Source organism: Scyliorhinus canicula, chromosome 1, assembly GCF_902713615.1.
Source record: "Scyliorhinus canicula chromosome 1, sScyCan1.1, whole genome shotgun sequence".
Lineage (NCBI taxonomy): Eukaryota > Metazoa > Chordata > Chondrichthyes > Carcharhiniformes > Scyliorhinidae > Scyliorhinus > Scyliorhinus canicula.
In genome coordinates, this window is record NC_052146.1 from 162,860,654 (window position 1) to 162,881,287 (window position 20,634).

General features: G+C 53.1%; 1 protein-coding gene across 5 annotated transcripts in view; it reads right to left on the bottom strand.

The window, feature by feature from the left end:
- col16a1 (collagen, type XVI, alpha 1) overlaps positions 1-20,634 on the bottom strand; it is a 476,156-nt gene that overhangs the window by 158,810 nt on the left and 296,712 nt on the right. For all 5 annotated transcript variants that reach the window (XM_038801937.1, XM_038801918.1, XM_038801946.1 and 2 more), the window contains 2 exons: positions 5,291-5,344; positions 1,944-2,012 (listed from right to left, as the gene is read on the bottom strand). In XM_038801937.1, the coding sequence (XP_038657865.1) occupies positions 1,944-2,012; positions 5,291-5,344 (123 nt within the window). The remainder of the gene's footprint in view (positions 1-1,943; positions 2,013-5,290; positions 5,345-20,634) is intronic.

The following is a 20,634-nucleotide window of genomic DNA, read 5'->3' on the forward strand; positions in this document are numbered from 1 at the left end:
TACGGCCTTCTTCTGCACTGTATGTTCTATGGAATATGCTGGATATTCATAAGATGACTAAGGGTTCCTTGGACCCGCCCATGGACGTATCTCTCGGGGGTGTGGGATGTTATAACCCTCATGGAGGTCACTCAACAGGACTATTAGATTCTCCGTAACCTGCACTGAATACGAACTCCCCCGGTAGCTAGGGGCAGGGCTTCCCCTTTACATGACGAGATAGACGACGAGTATAAGAATCCCGACCTGGGATTAGGTCGAGGAGGGACTTTGTTCCCTTTGTTCGGGGGTGGAGGGCTTGTTTATTGTAAATAAAACTCAACCTGTGTTTCTTACCTGCTTGGTCAATGCGTAGTGCTTTAGCAGATTCCACAAGTACCTTCCTTTTGAGTGTCAGAGAGACATTCCCATCAATAGTGGCATGCACATAGATCTTAAATCAATTATTCAGTAGATGATTGTCATGTCTCCCCCATCTCGCCATTAACCCAACCAAAACAGTCTAAACAACACCCAACATATTCCACCACTCCTGGCCTTTTCAGCAGCAGACCCATCCCCCATCAAAATGTCACGTATTTCCTGCCCTCAGAGTTGGTCGCCCTGCCCAGCCCTGGTACAGCACAGGGTTAGATACAGAGTAAAGCTCCCTCTGCACTGTCCCCATCAAACACTCCCAGGACAGGTACAGCACGGGGTTAGATATAGAGTAAAGCTCCCTCTACACTGTCTCCATCAAACACTCCCAGGACAGGTACAGCATAGGGTTAGATACAGAGTAAAGCTCCCTCTGCACTGTCCCCATCAAATATTCCCAGGACAGGTACAGCATAGGGTTAGATACAGAGTAAAGCTCCCTCTGCACTGTCCCCATCAAATATTCCCAGGACAGATACAGCACGGGATTAGATACAGAGTAAATCTCCCTCTGCACTGTCCCCATCAAACACTCCCAGGACAGGTACAGCATGGGGTTAGGTAAAGAGTAAAGCTCGCTCCACACAGCCCCCATCAAACACTCCCAGGGCATCTGCAACATGGGGTTAGATACAGAGTAAAGCTTCCTCTGCACTGTCCCCATCACATACTCCCATGACAGGTAGAGCATGGGTTAGATACATAATTAAACTCCCTCTACACTGTCCCCATCAAACACACACAGGACAGGTACAGCACGGGGTTAGATACAGAGTAAAGCTCCCTCTACACTGTCCCCATCAATCACACACAGGACAGGTACAGCACAGGGTTAGATACAGAGGAAAGCTCCCTCTACACTGTCTCCATCAAATACCCCCAGGACAGGTACAGCACGGTGTTAGATATGGAGTAAAGCTCTCTCTACATTGTCCCTAGATATGGAGTAAAGCTCCCTCTACACTGCCGCTATCAAACACTCCCAGGACAGGTACAGTACAGGGTTATATACAGAGTAAAGCTCCCTCTACATTGCCGCTATCAAACACTCCCAGGACAGGTACAGTACAGGGTTAGATACAGAGGAAAGCTCCCTCTACATTGCCCCTATCAAACACTCCCAGGTACAGCACAGGGTTATATACAGAGGAAAGCTCCATCTACACTGTCCCCATCAAACACTCCCAGGACAGGTACAGTACAGGGTTAGATACAGAGTAAAGCTCCCTCTGCACTGTCCCCATCAAACACTCCCAGGACAGGTACAGCACAGGGTTAGATAGAGAGTAAAACTTCCTCTACGCTGCCCCTATCAAACACTCCCAGGACAGTTGCAGCACAGGGTTAGATAAATTTCTCCACATGATTCAGGGGGCCCTCAGGAGAGGTCTGAGGAATTGCAATATTCCCCACTTTTCATTCACCAAGACATTGTGACAATGGTTGCTCTGAGGGCAAACAGCTAACCCACCCTTGGCTGTGGGGTGGCTTGTAGTTCGAGGTTAAAGTGAATACTTGGTTCTTACCCGTATCCCAGGCAACCCCACACCAGGGGCTCCTGGGTGACCTGGGATCCCGTGCTCACCACCTTGTCCCTAAAAGGCAAGATAAATGACTGTTAAATAATTGGTTCCATACTGCCTCTAGTATCTCTCTGAAAGTAACTTACTCAGGAGCCAGGATTACATGCCCATGGACTCCATATAAAAATGTTCACAGGTGACACTCATGCTCTTTCTGGGATAAATTTTAAAACATCATCATTATTGTACGGTCGGCATCGGCGGCAAGGCTGACGTTTGCTCAGTTTGTTGACCACGTTGCTGGGACAATTCGAAAGAAGAGTCAACCACATTGGCATGGGCTTGGCATCACATATCAGCCAGACCCGGTAAGACCACTGCTGAACCAACTCCATCTTTATTCTCTTATTTCTTTCATCAGTCACTGGGCTGGGTCTCTGCGACACTGGGCTGGGTCTCTGGCGCACTGGGCTGGGTCTCTGCGACACTGGGCTGGGTCTCTGTCGCACTGGGCTGGGTCTCTGCGACACTGGGCTGGGTCTCTGCGACACTGGGCTGGGTCTCTGTCGCACTGGGCTGGGTCTCTGCGACACTGGGCTGGGTCTCTGCGGCACTGGGCTGGGTCTCTGCGACACTGGGCTGGGTCTCTGCGACACTGGGCTGGGTCTCTGCGACACTGGGCTGGGTCTCTGCGACACTGGGCTGGGTCTCTGCGACACTGGGCTGGGTCTCTGCGACACTGGGCTGGGTCTCTGCGACACGGGGCTGGGTCACTGTCGCACTGGGCTGGGTCTCTGCGGCACTGGGCTGGGTCTCTGCGGCACTGGGCTGGGTCTCTGTCGCACTGGGCTAGGTCTGTGCGACACTGGGCTGGGTCTCTGTGACACTGGGCTGGGTCTCTGCGACACTGGGCTGGGTCTCCGCGACACTGGGCTGCGTCTCTGCGACACTGGGCTGGGTCTCTGTGACACTGGGCTGGGTCTCTGCGACACTGGGCTGGGTCTCTGCGACACTGGGCTGGGTCTCTGCGACACGGGGCTGGGTCTCTGCAACACGGGGCTGGGTCTCTGCGACACGGGGCTGGGTCTCTGCGACACGGGGCTGGGTCTCTGCGACACTGGGCTGGGTCTCTGTGACACTGGGCTGGGTCTCTGCGACACTGGGCTGGGTCTCTGCGACACTGGGCTGCGTCTCCGCGACACTGGGCTGGGTCTCTGCGACACTGGGCTGGGTCTCTGCGACACTGGGCTGGGTCTCTGCGACACTGGGCTGGGTCTCTGCGACACTGGGCTGGGTCTCTGTCGCACTGGGCTGGGTCTCTGCGACACTGGGCTGGGTCTCTGTCGCACTGGGCTGGGTCTCTGTCGCACTGGGCTGGGTCTCTGCGACACTGGGCTGGGTCTCTGTGACACTGGGCTGGGTCTCTGCGACACTGGGCTGGGTCTCTGCGACACTGGGCTGGGTCTCTGCGACACTGGGCTGGGTCTCTGCGACACTGGGCTGGGTCTCTGCCGCACTGGGCTGGGTCTCTGCGACACGGGGCTGGGTCTCTGCGGCACTGGGCTGGGTCTCTGCGGCACTGGGCTGGGTCTCTGCGGCACTGGGCTGGGTCTCTGCGACACTGGGCTGGGTCTCTGCGACACTGGGCTGGGTCTCTGTGACACGGGGCTGGGTCTCTGCGGCACTGGGCTGGGTCTCTGCGACACTGGGCTGTGTCTCTGCGACACTGGGCTGGGTCTCTGTGACACTGGGCTGGGTCTCTGCGGCACTGGGCTGGGTCTCTGCGGCACTGGGCTGGGTCTCTGCGACACTGGGCTGGGTCTCTGCGACACTGGGCTGGGTCTCTGCCGCACTGGGCTGGGTCTCTGAAAAATGAAAATGAAAATCGCTTATTGTCACGAGTAGGCTTCAATGAAGTTACTGTGAAAAGCCCCTAGTCGCCACATTCCGGCGCCTGTCCGGGGAGGCTGGTACGGGAATCGAACCGTGCTGCTGACCTGCTTGATCTGCTTTAAAAGCCAGCGATTTAGCCTTGTGAGCTAAACCAGCCCCCTGCCGCACTGGGCTGGGTCTCTGTCGCACTGGGCTGGGTCTCTGCGGCACTGGGCTGGGTCTCTGTGACACTGGGCTGGGTCTCTGCGACACTGGGCTGGGTCTCTGTCGCACTGGGCTGGGTCTCTGCGACACTGGGCTGGGTCTCTGCGACACTGGGCTGGGTCTCTGTGACACTGGGCTGGGTCTCTGCGACACTGGGCTGGGTCTCTGTCGCACTGGGCTGGGTCTCTGCGACACTGGGCTGGGTCTCTGCGACACTGGGCTGGGTCTCTGCGACACTGGGCTGGGTCTCTGCGACACTGGGCTGGGTCTCTGCGGCACTGGGCTGGGTCTCTGCGGCACTGGGCTGGGTCTCTGCGGCACTGGGCTGGGTCTCTGCGGCACTGGGCTGGGTCTCTGTGACACTGGGCTGGGTCTCTGCGGCACTGGGCTGGGTCTCTGTCGCACTGGGCTGGGTCTCTGTCGCACTGGGCTGGGTCTCTGCGGCACTGGGCTGGGTCTCTGTCACACTGGGCTGGGTCTCTGCGACACTGGGCTGGGTCTCTGCGGCACTGGGCTGGGTCTCTGTCGCACTGGGCTGGGTCTCTGTGACACTGGGCTGGGTCTCCGCGACACTGGGCTGGGTCTGTGCGGCACTGGGCTGGGTCTCTGTCGCACGGGGCTGGGTCTCTGTGACACTGGGCTGGGTCTCTGTCACACTGGGCTGGGTCTCTGCGGCACTGGGCTGGGTCTCTGCGGCACTGGGCTGGGTCTCTGTCCCACTGGGCTGGGTCTCTGTGACACTGGGCTGGGTCTCTGTCACACTGGGCTGGGTCTCTGTGACACTGGGCTGGGTCTCTGTGACACTGGGCTGCGTCTTTGCGGCACTGGGCTGGGTCTCTGCGACACTGGGCTGGGTCTCTGTGACACTGGGCTGGGTCTCTGCGACACTGGGCTGGGTCTCTGTGACACTGGGCTGCATCTTTGCGACACTGGGCTGTGTCTCTGTGACACCTATCTAGACCCACTCCCCTGCCATATCTCCATAACCCCACCTAACCTGCACAACCCTTTGCACTAACGGGCAATTGTATCATGTCCAAACCACCTAACCTGCACAGTATCATCACTAAGAACAGTATCATCACTAAGAACAGTCTCATTACTAAGAACAGTATCATCACTAAGAACAGTCTCATTACTAAGAACAGTATCATCACTAAGAACAGCAAATTGAAATTAACTTTGAGTAAACGTATGACTTGGAAGGAAGATTGGGAAATCTGTACAAAGTGTAATGGGTGGTAAACACTTACTTTGCTGCCCTTCTGTCCACTAGAACCTGGGGTCCCGTGGATCCCGGCCTCACCCTGGAGAAAAACACAAGCATTAAGTAGAGTCTCTGTGGAGGCCAGGGTCCGACTGCTGAGCTGTTCTCAAGGCGGAAGGGAAGTTATTGCTCAGCAAAAGCCCCAGTGCTCATGACATAGATGGCGGCGTAGGGAGTGGGAGGTTCGAGGTTGTAGATGGTGTGGGTGCCTGCTGATCCAAGCCCGTTACCCACACACACATTGGCTGTTCGTCAATTTCAAAACATATATATTGAAAATACAATCACAAAGACATGATCAAACCTTTTTTGGCACTGAACATGTTGTATGGAGTAAAGATCATTCTGCACCATCCCTATTAAACATTCCCAGGACAGGAACAGCACGGGGTTAGTAAAGCTCCCTCTACACCGTCCACATCAAACATTCCTGTTTGCGAAGAAATGCTATGTTCATAGATCATAGAATTTACAGTGCAGAAGGAGGCCATTCAGCCCATCGAGTCTGCACCGGCTCTTGGAAAGAGCACCCTATCCAAGTTCAACACCTCCACCCTGTGTCAGGGTTGGTGTAATAAAGATGTCTCAAAGTGTTGTAAAAGCACAGGTCAAGGGCAAACCAGCAGGCAAGAGGTTAAACATATACCAAGGGAAAACCAGCAAGCAAGGGGTTAAAGTCACCCACATTGGAAATGATTTAATCATCTCGCAGGGCACTTGAATATGAAAAGGGAAACACAGGAGGCCCCAGTAAGTCTAAGGGATCCATTGTCCAACACATTCACACCACTTCCAGAAGTTAAATATGTTAAGCACAAACCCATGAGATTGTAAGGAAACATTGTATTCTTTAATCATTTTCCCATTGCGGGGACCAGAAAATATGCAAGCTGATCACTTTGTATTGTTCCGAATGATTCAGTGATGACAATACCTGCTTGTGACTCCGAAGAACTTTAAATGTATACGCATGTAATTCTGAGGACAGGCAGAGCTGACTTCTGCGAGCTACAGGATGGTCACTGAATCTATCTCTCCTGTGTGCACACAGTTTTTCCAAATTAAACAAAGTTCAGCCAACACCACACAGTCGAGAACAGACTTTGAGGTTTTTCTCCCCATCAAACACTCCCAGGACAGGTACAGCACGGGGTTAGATACAGAGTAAAGCTCCCTCTACACTGTCCCCATCAAACACTCCCAGGACAGGTACAGCACAGGGTTAGATACAGAGTAAAGCTCCCTCTACACTGTCCCCTTCAAACACTCCCAGGACAGGTACAGTACAGGGTTAGATACAGAGTAAAGCTCCCTCTCCACTGTCCCCATCAAACACTCCCAGGACAAGTATAGCACAGGGTTAGATACAGAGTAAAGCTCCCTCTCCACTGTCCCCATCAAACACTCCCAGGACAGGTATAGAAAGACTAGAATGATTTCATCAAAAGTGATTTATGTCATTTTGGTTACACAGAGGGTGCCAACCGTACCAGATTGCCTGGAGCCTTCAGGAAGTGAACATTAATCTCCAGGACTGTGCTGTTAGCACAGAAGCAGGAGAAAGATCATTGAGGCAGTGCAAAGAAAGTTGTGTTTCATTTCATTTTCATTGAACAGTATTATTACTATTTTATCATCATTGGATGCAAACATACGGAAATTGAGAAATGAGGGGCGCGATTCTCCACTCCCCACGCCGGGTGGGAGAATCGCGGGAGGGCCAGGCGAATGACGCCACCCCCCGCGATTCCCCCCCCCACCTTTTCCCCGGCGACCAACGATTCACCGGCCCGGATGGGCCAAGCGGCCTAACGACCCCGACCAGTTCACGTCGGCGGCAACCACACCTGGTCGCTGCCAGCGTGAACATCGCGCGACAGGTAAGTGTGGGGCCTGTGGGGGGCGGAGAGAGGATCGAGCACCACGGCCGTGCTCGTGAGGTGACTGGCCCGCGATCGGTGCCCACCGATTGTCGGGCCGGCATCTCTAAGAGACGCACTCTTTCCCCTCCGCCGCCCTGCAAGATCAAGCCGCCACGTCTTGCGGGGCAGCGGAGGAGAAGACTGCAACCGCGCATGCGTGGGTTGGAGCCGGCCAACCTGCGCATGCGCGGCTGACGTCACTTTGGCGCCTCCGACGGCGTCATTCTCGGCGCGCCACTTTGACACAAGCGTCAAGGCCCGGCGCCCGAGATTCGGGCAACGCCGCTCCTAGCCCCCGGGGGGGGGGGGGGGGGGGGGGGGGGAGAATAGGGGGCGAGGAGTGGCCTTTGACGCCGGAGTGAAACACTCCGGGTTTCACTCCGGCACGGCCGTTGCGGAGAATCGCGCCCGAGCTGTTTGATTGGACTGGGAAGTCAGAATCCAGGGGTCATTGAATAAAACCTGCATGAATATGCCCAAGGAGAGAGTTGGGACCTGCAGGGCCTGGTGAATGTCTCACTGTGAACATTTGAAACCCCATGGTAAATAGGACAAGTTAACAATGCACAGCACCCCCATCTGCTGGCGGCTCTTTGATACTACAGATTTCTTTGCAACACATACGGCAATAGAGCATTGGAAGGTTGGAGCAGGGGTTAGGTCGTTTAGAATCAATGAATCATAGAATCCGTACAGTGCAGGAAGAGGCCATTTGGTCCATTGAGTCTGCACCAACCCTCTGAAAGAGCACCTTGCCTAAGCCCACTCCCGCGCCCTACCCCCGTAATCCCATCTAAACCTTGGACACCAATTGATCATGGTCAATCCACCTAACCTGCACATCTTTGGACTGTGGGAGGAAACCGAAGCACCCGGAGGAAACCCACGCAGACACTGGGAGAATGTGCAAAGTCCACACAGTCACCCAAGGTTGGAATCAAACCAGGGTCCTGGCGTTGTGAGGCAACAGCGCTAGCCACTGTGCCACCACCCCACCCCTCTACCCGGTTTTGCCATTCAATGAGAGTTTGCTACCAACACAAACCTGCAACCAAACTCCATATAGCCACCTTTTCCCTATTTCTCTCAATAGCTTTGGGATAACAATCTCAGTTTTTAAACTAACCTCAACGTCCTTATGTGAAAGAGAGTTCCAAACCTCTGCCACCTTTTGTGTGCAGAAATATTTTATTATTTCACCACTGAAAGGTCTGGCTTTAATATTTTAGCCTGTGCCATTAATTCCTGGATTTTACACTTCGTTTCTCTCTATCTACATATCTGTGTATCTTGTCACCCCTGAACCTGCCAAATTGCAGTGAATGCAATTTGTCTGTTTGGACTTTGTGTTTCTAATATTTCCTCATTTAAAAATACCCTGTTTCATCCTTTCTGAATCCAAACTGGATGACCCAACATTTGAGTCCATGGAAACTCATTTTCTACTGTTTTGCCATTCACGTAAATTATCAAAATCTCTTCATAACTTTAGGCTTCTGTATATGGTGTGTACAAATCCCTAGATTCAGGATTGGTCCCATCAGATTACAAAATCGAGAACATCACTCCTCTATTCAATAAAGGAGGGAGATAGAAAGTAGGAAACTTCAGCTGAACATCCATCATAGGGAAAGTGTTCAGCTTATAATGTTGAACTTAGAAAACCTTACGACGATCAGGGTCGGTATCGTTTAGTGAAAGGTAATCCGGTTTGCCTTGTATTTTAGAAAGAGATCTTTGAGAAAGAGACTAGCAACATGGATAAAGGGGAACTAGTGGATGCACTGTACTTGGATTCATAGAGGGCATTTGACAAGATGCCAAATCAAAGGTCACTAGACAAAGTAAGGGCTCATGCAGTAGGGGTAACAAAGTAACATAGATAGAGGATTGGTTAGCGAACAGGAAACTGGGATAAATGGGTAAATTTGCGGTTGGCAAGATGTAACGAGTACAGTGCAATGCGGAATATGCTGGGGCCTCAACTTGTTTACAATTTACATCAATGATTTGGATGAAGGGACTGAATGTATAGTTGCTAAATTTACTGATGACACAAAGATAAAGAGAAAAATAATTGTAAGAGGACGGTGTGGCCAAACAACTGGCAAATGGAGGAGAATGTGGGAAAATGTGAACTTGTCTACCTTAGTAAAAAAAGTAGAAAAGCAGCAAATTATCTAAATGGAGAGAGATTGCAGAATTCTGAGACAGAGGGATCTGGGTGTCCTGGTACATGTACAGTCCAACGCTAGCATCTCCACATCCTGGTACATGTACAGTCCAATGCCAACATCTCTACATCCTGGTACATGTACAGTCCAACGCTAGCATCTCCACATCCTGGTACATGTACAGTCCAATGCTAACATCTCTACATCCTGGTACATGTACAGTCCAACGCTAGCATCTCCACATCCTGGTACATGTACAGTCCAATGCTAGTATCTTCACATCCTGGTACATGTACAGTCCAACGCTAGCATCTCCACATCCTGGTACATGTACAGTCCAACGCTAGCATCTCCACATCCTGGTACATGTACAGTCCAATACCAGCATCTTCACATCCTGGTACATGTACAGTCCAACGCTAGCATCTCCACATCCTGGTACATGTACAGTCCAATGCTAGCATCTCCACATCCTGGTACATGTACAGTCCAATGCTAGCATCTCCACATCCTGGTACATGTACAGTCCAACGCTAGCATCTCCACATCCTGGTACATGTACAGTCCAATGCTAGTATCTTCACATCCTGGTACATGTACAGTCCAACGCTAGCATCTCCACATCCTGGTACATGTACAGTCCAATACCAGCATCTTCACATCCTGGTACATGTACAGTCCAACGCTAGCATCTCCACATCCTGGTACATGTACAGTCCAATGCTAGCATCTCCACATCCTGGTACATGTACAGTCCAATGCTAGCATCTCCACATCCTGGTACATGCACAGTCCAATGCTAGCATCTTCACATCCTGGTACATGTACAGTCCAACGCTAGCATCTTCACATCCTGGTACATGTACAGTCCAACGCTAGCATCTCCACATCCTGGTACATGTACAGTCCAACGCTAGCATCTCCACATCCTGGTACATGTACAGTCCAACGCTAGCATCTCCACATCCTGGTACATGTACAGTCCAATACCAGCATCTTCACATCCTGGTACATGTACAGTCCAACGCTAGCATCTCCACATCCTGGTACATGTACAGTCCAATGCTAGCATCTCCACATCCTGGTACATGTACAGTCCAATGCTAGCATCTCCACATCCTGGTACATGCACAGTCCAATGCTAGCATCTCCACATCCTGGTACATGTACAGTCCAACGCTAGCATCTCCACATCCTGGTACATGTACAGTCCAACGCTAGCATCTTCACATCCTGGTACATGTACAGTCCAACGCTAGCATCTCCACATCCTGGTACATGTACAGTCCAACGCTAGCATCTTCACATCCTGGTACATGTACAGTCCAATACCAGCATCTTCACATCCTGGTACATGTACAGTCCAATGCTAGCATCTCCACATCCTGGTACATGTACAGTCCAATGCTAGTATCTTCACATCCTGGTACATGTACAGTCCAACGCTAGCATCTCCACATCCTGGTACATGTACAGTCCAATACCAGCATCTTCACATCCTGGTACATGTACAGTCCAACGCTAGCATCTTCACATCCTGGTACATGTACAGTCCAATGCTAGCATCTCCACATCCTGGTACATGTACAGTCCAACGTTAGCATCTCCACATCCTGGTACATGTACAGTCCAACGCTAGCATCTCCACATCCTGGTACATGTACAGTCCAATGCTAGTATCTTCACATCCTGGTACATGTACAGTCCAACGCTAGCATCTCCACATCCTGGTACATGTACAGTCCAACGCTAGCATCTCCACATCCTGGTACATGTACAGTCCAACGCTAGCATCTCCACATCCTGGTACATGTACAGTCCAATGCTAGCATCTCCACATCCTGGTACATGTACAGTCCAATACCAGCATCTTCACATCCTGGTACATGTACAGTCCAACGCTAGCATCTCCACATCCTGGTACATGTACAGTCCAACGCTAGCATCTCCACATCCTAGTACATGTTACAGTCCAATGCTAGCATCTCCACATCCGGAGGGGGGGGGTTTCTCCACGCCGGCCATGGCAGAGCCCTACAGAGGCCGGCGCAGAAGGTAAGAGTGCCTCCATGGCACAGGCCCGCCCACAGATCGGTGGGCCAGGCCACCGTTTGTGCCCCCTCCGGGGTCGGATCCCCCCTGAGCCTGCCTTCAAGCCAGGTTCCGCCATGATGGACCATGTCCATTTCACACCGGCGGGACTGGACAGGAAAGGATGGCCGCTCGGCCCATCGGGGTCCATAGAATTGCCGGGGATAGGGGCGCTGCCAACCTCGCCCCACCTGAAAACCGAAGCCGGAGAATATGGCAGCCGGCATCGGAGTAGTGGGGCGGGATTCACGCCGCCCCCTGGGGATTTTCCGACCCAGCGGGGGGGTCGAGAATCCCGCCCATTGTGTCTTAGAACATAGAACAGTACAGCACAGAACAGGCCCTTCGGCCCTCGATGTTGTGCCGAGCAATGATCACCCTACTCAAACCCACGTATCCACCCTATACCCGTAACCCAACAACCCCCCCCCTTAACCTTACTTTTATTAGGACACTACGGGCAATTTAGCATGGCCAATCCACCTAACCCGCACATCTTTGGACTGTGGGAGGAAACCGGAGCACCCGGAGGAAACCCACGCACGCACGGGGAGGACGTGCAGACTCCGCACAGACAGTGACCCAGCCCGGAATCGAACCTGGGACCCTGGAGCTGTGAAGCATTTATGCTAACCACCATGCTACCGTGCCGCCCGTCTTGTTTTGGTCTCCTTATTTAAGAAAAAATATAGATGCATTGGAAACAGTTCAGAGGCAGTTCACTTGACTGATGCCTGGGATGGGGGAGCAAGGTTATCTTCAGAGGACTGATGACATAGAAACATAGAAAATAGGAGTAGGAGAAGGCAATTTGGTCTTTCAAGCCTGCTCTGCCATTCATTATGATCATGGCTGATCATTCAACTCAACGGACGCTATTTAACGGAAACTTTTCTGGGTGCATTTGGGAGAGTTTTCTCATCAGTCGCATTGGCGAGATCGCCACTCATATTTAACGGCCCTTAGTGCCAAAAATGACCCTCCCCCACGAGCTTCTCGCCTTTACTGGCTCCCTCGCTGTCTGATTCGCCGGATCCGTGCCTCAGCATCTCGCCGCAAACACGAGGAGCTGCTTCTAAACGCTCCCTCTTCACTCACTCCCAGTCACACACAAGCATGGCAGCATGCAGACCTGCTCCCCACTTTGGCAATGCCGACCAGGCTAGGCTTCTGGATGCTGTGGATGAGAGGTGGAGCATCCTGTTCTCATGAGGGTTCGGAGGCTCAGCAGTAGGGTCATCAATGCTGCCTGGGCGGCATGACCAGGAGGACCACCATCCAATGTAGGAAGAAGACCAACGACCTCCACCAAGCTGCCACCTCTCTTCTGGCATCAATTCCACCTGCCACCCTCAAATTCCCAACGCCCCCCCCCCCCCCACCCCCCCCCCCCCCCCCAAAACCAACACATCACCAGTTGACACCTCGCACCCTCCCCACCTCCGATCTTCGTGCTTTTTCCTCAGAACCCCGGAACCCACCAGCACAATCCCTTCATTTCCAGTTGCAGTGCCACTTCCTATAGACCCACCCCCCGAAACAACACACGTGGCTCACAGTGCCCTCTCTTTGTTCGCCCGCAGGAGAAGATAGCGGGAAAGGGCCAAGAAGGGGTGCGGGTTACCTGAGATCCGTCTCCTCACCCCAATGAGGAACAGGCCCTGTAGATCACAGGGTTTTCCGAGGAGAGGAGAGCAGTCACTGACAGTGAAGTTGGCCTTTGCTGCAGATGTGAGGATTCACTGCCCCAGGTGACCTGTCTCAAGTGAGTTGTCCATGTCAGGCAAAATGATCCTTTCCTCTCACTGACCATGGGCAGGATTCTGCGGGAATCGGCAGCACGGGCAACTCAGGCACGAAGGAGTGGCGTGAACCGCTCCGGCACGGGCCGCCCCAAAAGTGCATGCGCAGGGGGCGTTCATCTCCACGTCGGCCATCGTGGAGGACCACAGCGGCCGAATAGAGTTCCCCGACGGCACAGGCCCGCCTACGGATCGGTGGGCCCCGATCGCGGGCCAGGACACCGTGGGGCACCACCCGGGGCCAGATACCCCCTCGCCCCCCCGAGGCCACCCTCGCAGCCAGGTCCCGCCGGCAAATACCTGGTGTAATATACGCCGGCGGGACTGGCCGAAAACGGACGGCCACTTGAGCCATCGCTGGCTGGAGAATCGCCGGGGGGCGGGACGCTGCCAGTGGCCGCCGACCGGCGCGATTCCCGCCCCCGCCAATTCCCCGCTGCCGGAGAGTTCGGCAGTCGGTGGGGGCGGGATTTATGCCGCCCCCCCCCTGCGATTCTCCGACCCGGCGGGGGGATCGGAGAATCCCGCCCCACATGTCCATTCTCCCGCAGGATCACCATCTGATGGGGTAGGATCACCCCCACCCACCCTGCCAGCCAAGAGAACACCTTAGGCGAGAACTCTGAGGAGACCACTATTGAGGCATCACAGCTATCACCCCCACCTTCCACAGAGACACCGATCTCGGTGGACCGCTTCTGGGGCACAATCTGGTGAACGCTACACAGTTGCTGATACACATCAGGTGGAGGCAGGAACATCCAAGGGAGGCAGCAGGCGGGAGGTCTGCTGTATCCCAGGACTCAGCTGAGTCCCAATCAGATGCCGAGCCTCTGGACAAGGTTATCCTGGAGCTGATGCAGATGATTGGACACGTCAATGAGATTCAGGAGGGGATGTCAGCGACATTCCGGTGAGCGCATAGCCGACTGGAGGTGTCCCAAAAGCTTTGGGTGCAGGAGATAATGGTGCCAACAATGCGTGGAACCGAGGCCAACACTGCTAGGGTAGCAACAGCAGTGGAAAGCCTGCAACACAAGGTCAGCATCTTCAGTGGTGGTGTCAAGGGTGTGGATCAGTCTGTGAAGACAATGGCTGGGCACCTGAACATCAATTCCCAATCGATGGGGGATGTGTCCCAGATGCAGGTGGACATTGGCGGGGCACTCAGAGCATGGCCCAGTAACTGAGGCACATCGCTGATGATGTCAACACCATGGTGCAGACAATGGGGAAGCGCCAGGACCGCCGGAGCAAGATGACACAGAAGCCTCTGGAGCTCAGTCCAGCTGCCCCTCCGTCCCATGGAGTCCTCCAGGGTCCTAGGGCACCATCAGGGAGGAGGAGGTGCCAGAGGCCAATCCAAAACCTCCGACCATGGAGACGACGGCAGTCTCCAGTTCTTCCGAATGCCCTCTTCCTGAAACTGGCGCATCGAAAGGCAGCGGTCAGAACAGGGTGGCACGGCGATACCAGTGACACCGGTAACTCGCCCGGGCTCTCCAGCTCCAGGTCCTCCAGAGGACATCTGCCAAGGGTATCAAAAGCCGCGGGGTGTGGAAAACAGCAGATTGCATCCATCTCTGATGTGCATCCTGGGTCACACCTAGATGCAGCAGTAGACCATGAAAGATCAAGAACATTGATGATCACTGCGTGGACAAATGGAGGCGGGGGGAGGTGGGCAGATGGGGGGAATCATAATCTGTAGCTAGGTGGATGGAAATGTCAAACGGTCATTATTAATGATGTGGAGATGCCGGCGTTGGACTGGGGTGAGCACAGTAAGAAGTCTTACAACACCAGGCTAAAGTCCAACAGGTTTGATTCAAACACGAGCTTTCGGAGCGCAGCTCCTTCCTCAGGTGAATGGAGAGGTATGTTCCAGAAACATTTATATAGACAAAGTCAGAGATGCCGGACAATGTTTGGAATGCGAGAATTTGCAGGTAATCAAATCATTACAGATCCAGGGAGAGGGATAATCACAGGTTAAAGAGGTGTGAATTGTCTCAAGCTAGAACAGTTGGTAGGATTTTGCAAGTCCAGGCCAGATGGTGGGGGGTGGATGTAATGCGACATGAATCCAAGATCCCGGTTGAGGCCGCACTCATGCGTGCGGAACTTAGCTATAAGTTTTTGCTCAGCAATTGTCGCGTGTCCTGAAGACCGCCTTGGAGAACGGTTACCCGGAGATCAGAGGCTGAATGCCCCTGACTGCTGAAGTGTTCCCCGACTGGAAGGGAACATTCCTGCCTGGTGATTGCCGCGCGATGCCCGTTCATTCGTTGTCGCAGTGTCTGCATGGTCTCGCCAATGTACCACGCTTCGGGACATCCTTTCCTGCAGCGTATGAGGTAGACTACATTGGTCGAGTCGCACGAGTATGTGCCGCGTACCTGGTGGGTGGTGTTTCCACGTGTAATGGTGGTACCCATGTTGGTGATCTGGCATGTCTTGCAGAGATTGCCATAGCAGGGTTGTGTGGTGTCGTGGTCGCTGTTCTGAAGGCAGGGTAATTTGCTGCAAACAATGGTTTGTTTGAGGTTACGCGGTTGTTTGAAGGCAAGTCGTGGGGGTGTGGGGATGACCTTGGCAAGATGTTCATCTTCATTGATGATGTGTTGAAGGCTGCGAAGAAGTTTCTCCGCCCCAGGAAAGTACTGGACGACAAAGGGTACTCTGTCAGTGGTGTCCCGTGTGTGTCTTCTAAGGAGGTCGGTGCGGTTTTTGCTGTGGCGCGTTGGAACTGTCGATCAATGAGTCGAGCGCCATATCCCGTTCGTACGAGAGCATCTTTCAGCATCTCTAGGTGTCTGTTACGCTCCTCCTCGTCTGAGCAGATCCTGTATACGGAGGGCTTGTCCATAGGGGATGGCTTCTTTATTGTGTTTAGGGTGGAAGCTGGAGAAGTGGAGCATCGTGAGGTTATCCGTGGGCTTGCGGTAAAGCGAAGTGCTGAGGTGACCGTCCTTGATGGAGATGAGTGTGTCCAAGAATGCAACAGAATTTGGAGAATAGTCCATGGTGAGTCTGATGGTGGGATGGAATGTATTGATCTCATCGTGTAGTCGTTTCGCTGTGGGTCCAAAGGAAAAAAATGTAATCGATGTATCTGGTGTATAACGTCAGTTGCAGGTCCTGTGTGGTGGGGAAGTCTTTTTCAAATTTGTGCATGAAGATGTTGGCATATTGAGGTGCGAATTTGGTCCCCATGGCTGTTCCGTGCATCTGGATGAAGAATTTGTTGTCGAAGGTGAAGACATTGTGATCTAGAATGAAGCGGATGAGTGGCAGAATGGCGCCTGGAGATTGGCAGTTGTCCGTGTTGAGGACTGAGGCTGTTGCAGCAATGCCGTCGTCATGGAGGATGCTGGTGTAGAGTGCCGAGACATCCATTGTGACGAGGAATGTTCCTGGTTCAACTGGTCCATGGGTGCTGGGTTTCTGTAGGAAGTCCGTCGTGTCGTGACAGAAGCTGGGTGTACCTTGTACGATGGGTTTCAAGGTGCCCTCGATGTGGCCAGAGAGGTTCTCACACAGGGTCCCATTGCCTGAAACAATAGGACAGCCTGGTGTGTTGGCCTTGTGTATTTTCGAGAGGCAGTAGAGATCTCCAATGCGGGGATTACGTGGGATGAGAACACGTAGGGTGCTCTGAAGGTCTGGATCCAAGGTCTTGATCAGTCTGTTGAGTTGGCGGATGTGTTCCTTGGTTGGATCTGCGGGTAACTGTCTGCAGTGTTCCTGGTTGTTGAGTTGTCGGTATACTTCTTTGCAGTAGTCCGTTCTATTCAGTATGACGGTGGCCCCTCCTTTGTCTGCTGGTTTGATGACGATGTTGCGGTTGGTCTTGAGAGCGCGGATGGCGTTGCATTGTGCTTGGGTGACGTTCGGGGCTGCCTTATGAATGCGACTGATGAATCTGGCATTGACGCGACTCCTGACGGCTTCAGCATACATGTCGAGTCCAGGGCAGCGGCCTTCCGGAGGGGTCCAATTCGACTCTTTCCTTTTCGTTTGCTGCACTGCAGATCTTGCGGTCTGCTGTTCCAGTTCATTAGTCGTCTCCTTGGGTTCGCTGTCGGCCTCTTGGGGTCTGTGGAAGAATTCCCGGAGCTTCATTCATCTGATGAATTCCTCCGTGTCTGCCGCGAGACTGATGGGGTCCATTTTGGTGGTGGTGCAGAAATTGAGCCCTCTGCTAAGGACTTCGATTTCATCTGGTTGAAGGTTGTAGTCCGACAAGTTGACAATAGATTTCCCTGTATTGTTTTCGACTGTGGTACAGGGGGAGGCTTGGTTGCTGCTGGTGGTGATGCCGAGTTTCTCAAGCTTCCTGTTCTTGGTGTGCATATAGGTGGCATTGTATCGTTGTCTCATCTGTTTGGCGGTGTTACGCAGCTAGTCTGCTGATTCCTGAGCGCAAGTTGAGAATATGGCCTCTATCTTGATTTCCAGGTTGCATCGACTGCTGTAGAGCTGGTGTACGAGGTGTTTGAGGAGTGTGACAGAGGTGCAGCGGCAGAGTCTTTCAGTGTAGTCTGTGTTGTCGGTCGACTTGAGTGGGTTTATGATCTGTAGCCCTTTCGGGATCTTGTCTGCTTTTTTGCATCTTTGTAGAAACTTAATGTCAGTGTCTATATGCGCGATCTTCCTGGCGATCCTCTCCACTTTGAGCCGGCAGTTTGCGGAGTCGATGGTAGCCATGATGTGGAGATGCTGGCGTTGGACTGGGGTGAGCACAGTAAGAAGTCTTACAACACCAGGTTAAAGTCCAACAGGTTTGTTTCAAACATATTAAAACATAATACACCTGATACACGTGAAGCCTTTTTAAAATTGATTTACGAGCTGTGGGCGTTGCTGGTTAGGCCAGCCGTTATTGCCCATTCCTAGTTGCCCTTCAGAAGGTGGTAGCAAGTTGTCTTCTTGAACAGCTGCAGTCCTCGAGTTGTAGGTACACCCACAGTGCTGTCAGGGAGGGAGTTCCAAAATTTTGACCCAGGGACAGTGAAGGAACAGCGATATATTTCCAAGTCAGAATAGTGAGTGACTTGGGGGGCAATCTCCAGGTGGTAGTGTTCAGTATCTGCTGTTCTTGTCCTTCAAGATGGTAGTAGTCATGTGTTTGGAAGGTACTGACTAAGGAACTTTGGTAAGTTCCTGCAGTGCATCTTGTAGATGGTACACACAGCTGATAATGTGCGTCAGTGGTGGAGGGTTTGAATGTTTGTGGAAGGGCGAGCAATCAAGCGGGCTACTTTGTCCTGGATGGTGTTGACTTCTTGAATGTTGTTGGAGCTGCACTCATCCTGGCACCGAAGGAAGGGAGTGGAGGCGAAGGAGGGTAATGGGGTGGAAAGAGGGAATGGGGGAAAGAAGGAGAAGGTGGGGGGAAGGAGAGGAATTGGCGGGGAGAGAGGGAGCCGATGGCCAAAACCTCCTCCTATGCGTTGTGGGCAATGATGAGGGTCTCCTTGGTCCTCCGGGCATGCCAGACCATGCCACATGTCCTCCATCCTCCAGTTCCTCATGTGGGTCCTCCCTGGGTTCGTCCACCATCCTCTTCTCCTCTTCCTCAGACACGAGGCCACATGTCCCTCCTTCAGCATGTCACCCCGCTGCTGTGTCAGGTTCTGGAAGGCACAGCAGGCCACCACAAACTGTGAGACCCTCTGGGGAGCGGACTGCACGGCTCCACAATAGCAGTCCAGGCACCGGTACCACATTTTGAACAGTCCAATGTACCGCTCAATGACAACATGGGCCTCTTTATTTAGGGTATTTGCCTCAGTTTCTGGGCTCCGCATTGGTGTCATCAGCCAGGACCTCAGCAGATACCCCTTATCCCCCATGAGCCAACCCCGGGGAGTTGTTTGAAGGTGCCGGGAATCTCGAGTGTCCCAGGTTGTAGCTGTCATGCACGCTCCCTGGGAAGCATAAACACAGGTAGATGATCCGGAGGTGGTGGGCGCACGAGTTAAACATTCAGGGAGTGGAACCACTACCTGTTAATGAAGGGCACTCCTTGATGCGTCGGTGTGCGCAAGACGACATGCGTGCAACCATTTACCCCCTGGACCTGGGGCATCCCAGCGATGGCGGCGAATCAAACAGCTGGGCATCATTGTGGGCTTGATCGAGCTCAAAGTCGATACAGTCTGCTGCCCAGGCAAACAGGGTGCCGTACTTTCACGGATGCAGTTGTAGCTTGGGAAATGCTGCACCAGTCCTCATTCAAGCCCTGGAATGAACCGTGGCATAAAGGTTCAGGGCTGCGGTGATCTTCATGGCCACTGGAACTGGGTGTCCTCCTCCTCCATGTGGTGCCAAGTCCTCGACATGGCACAGGTGCTGCACTGTCACTTTGTTGAGACAAGGGGCTGGATTCTCCGCCGGCGGGATCCTCTGTTATGCCGGCAGCCCGCTGGTTTCCCGACGGCGTGGGGCTGCCCCACAATGGGAAACCCCATTGACCTGCCGGCTTAACGGAGCATCCAGCCGGTGAAACAGAAACGTGGCGCGGCACTGCGGAGAATCCAGCCCAGAGTCTCCTGCAGCGCATGCTGTCCGTCATCTTCTTGAAAGATCAATGAGCCTGTACACCTTGGACCCTCGCTGGCGTCCCCCTCTGGGTTCCTCCTCTACCTGATCGGTGGCTAGGTCTTCAGAGTGTCCCTGCATCAACGCTGCTGCCATCTCCGATGTCTGGCTGCCTGGGCTGCCACCAGCACTGTGAGGGCATCCTCTGCGGCATTGACACCACTATTCATTTGGTCCCTGTAAGGTATTGGAGAAGGAGAGAGACCATCAATCAGTTAGGGCCTCCACCCCGGGACCCTCAAATCCCCCAAGCTTCCCCACCTTTACGTGTCCGCCTTCTCTCAGGGTGTCATCCACTGAGCCAATTGCGCTGGAAAACCTAGCTCTGCACATTCACCCCCAACTCAGCAGGAGCCCCTAGATCCCAGACACCAAACCCCTGTAGGGAGCATTAGGGACACTTGCTCAGGTGCCCACTCACTCGGGGCTGGTTTAGCACAGGGCTAAATCGCTGGCTTTTAAAGCAGATCAAGGCAGGCCAGCAGCACGGTTCAATTCTCGTACCAGCCTCCCCGGACAGGCGCCGGAATGTGGCAACTAGGGGCTTTTCACAGTAACCTCATTTGAAGCCTATTGTGACAATAAACGATTTGAATTTCATTTTTCATTCATACTTTGGTCATGAGGATATCCCCAATGCTGAAGCCTGGCTCTGAGTGTTTGATTGTTAGCTGCTGCCTCTATGGTGCTGACATTTCTAGAGATCAGAAAACTCTTCAGACTTCAAAGTTTGAT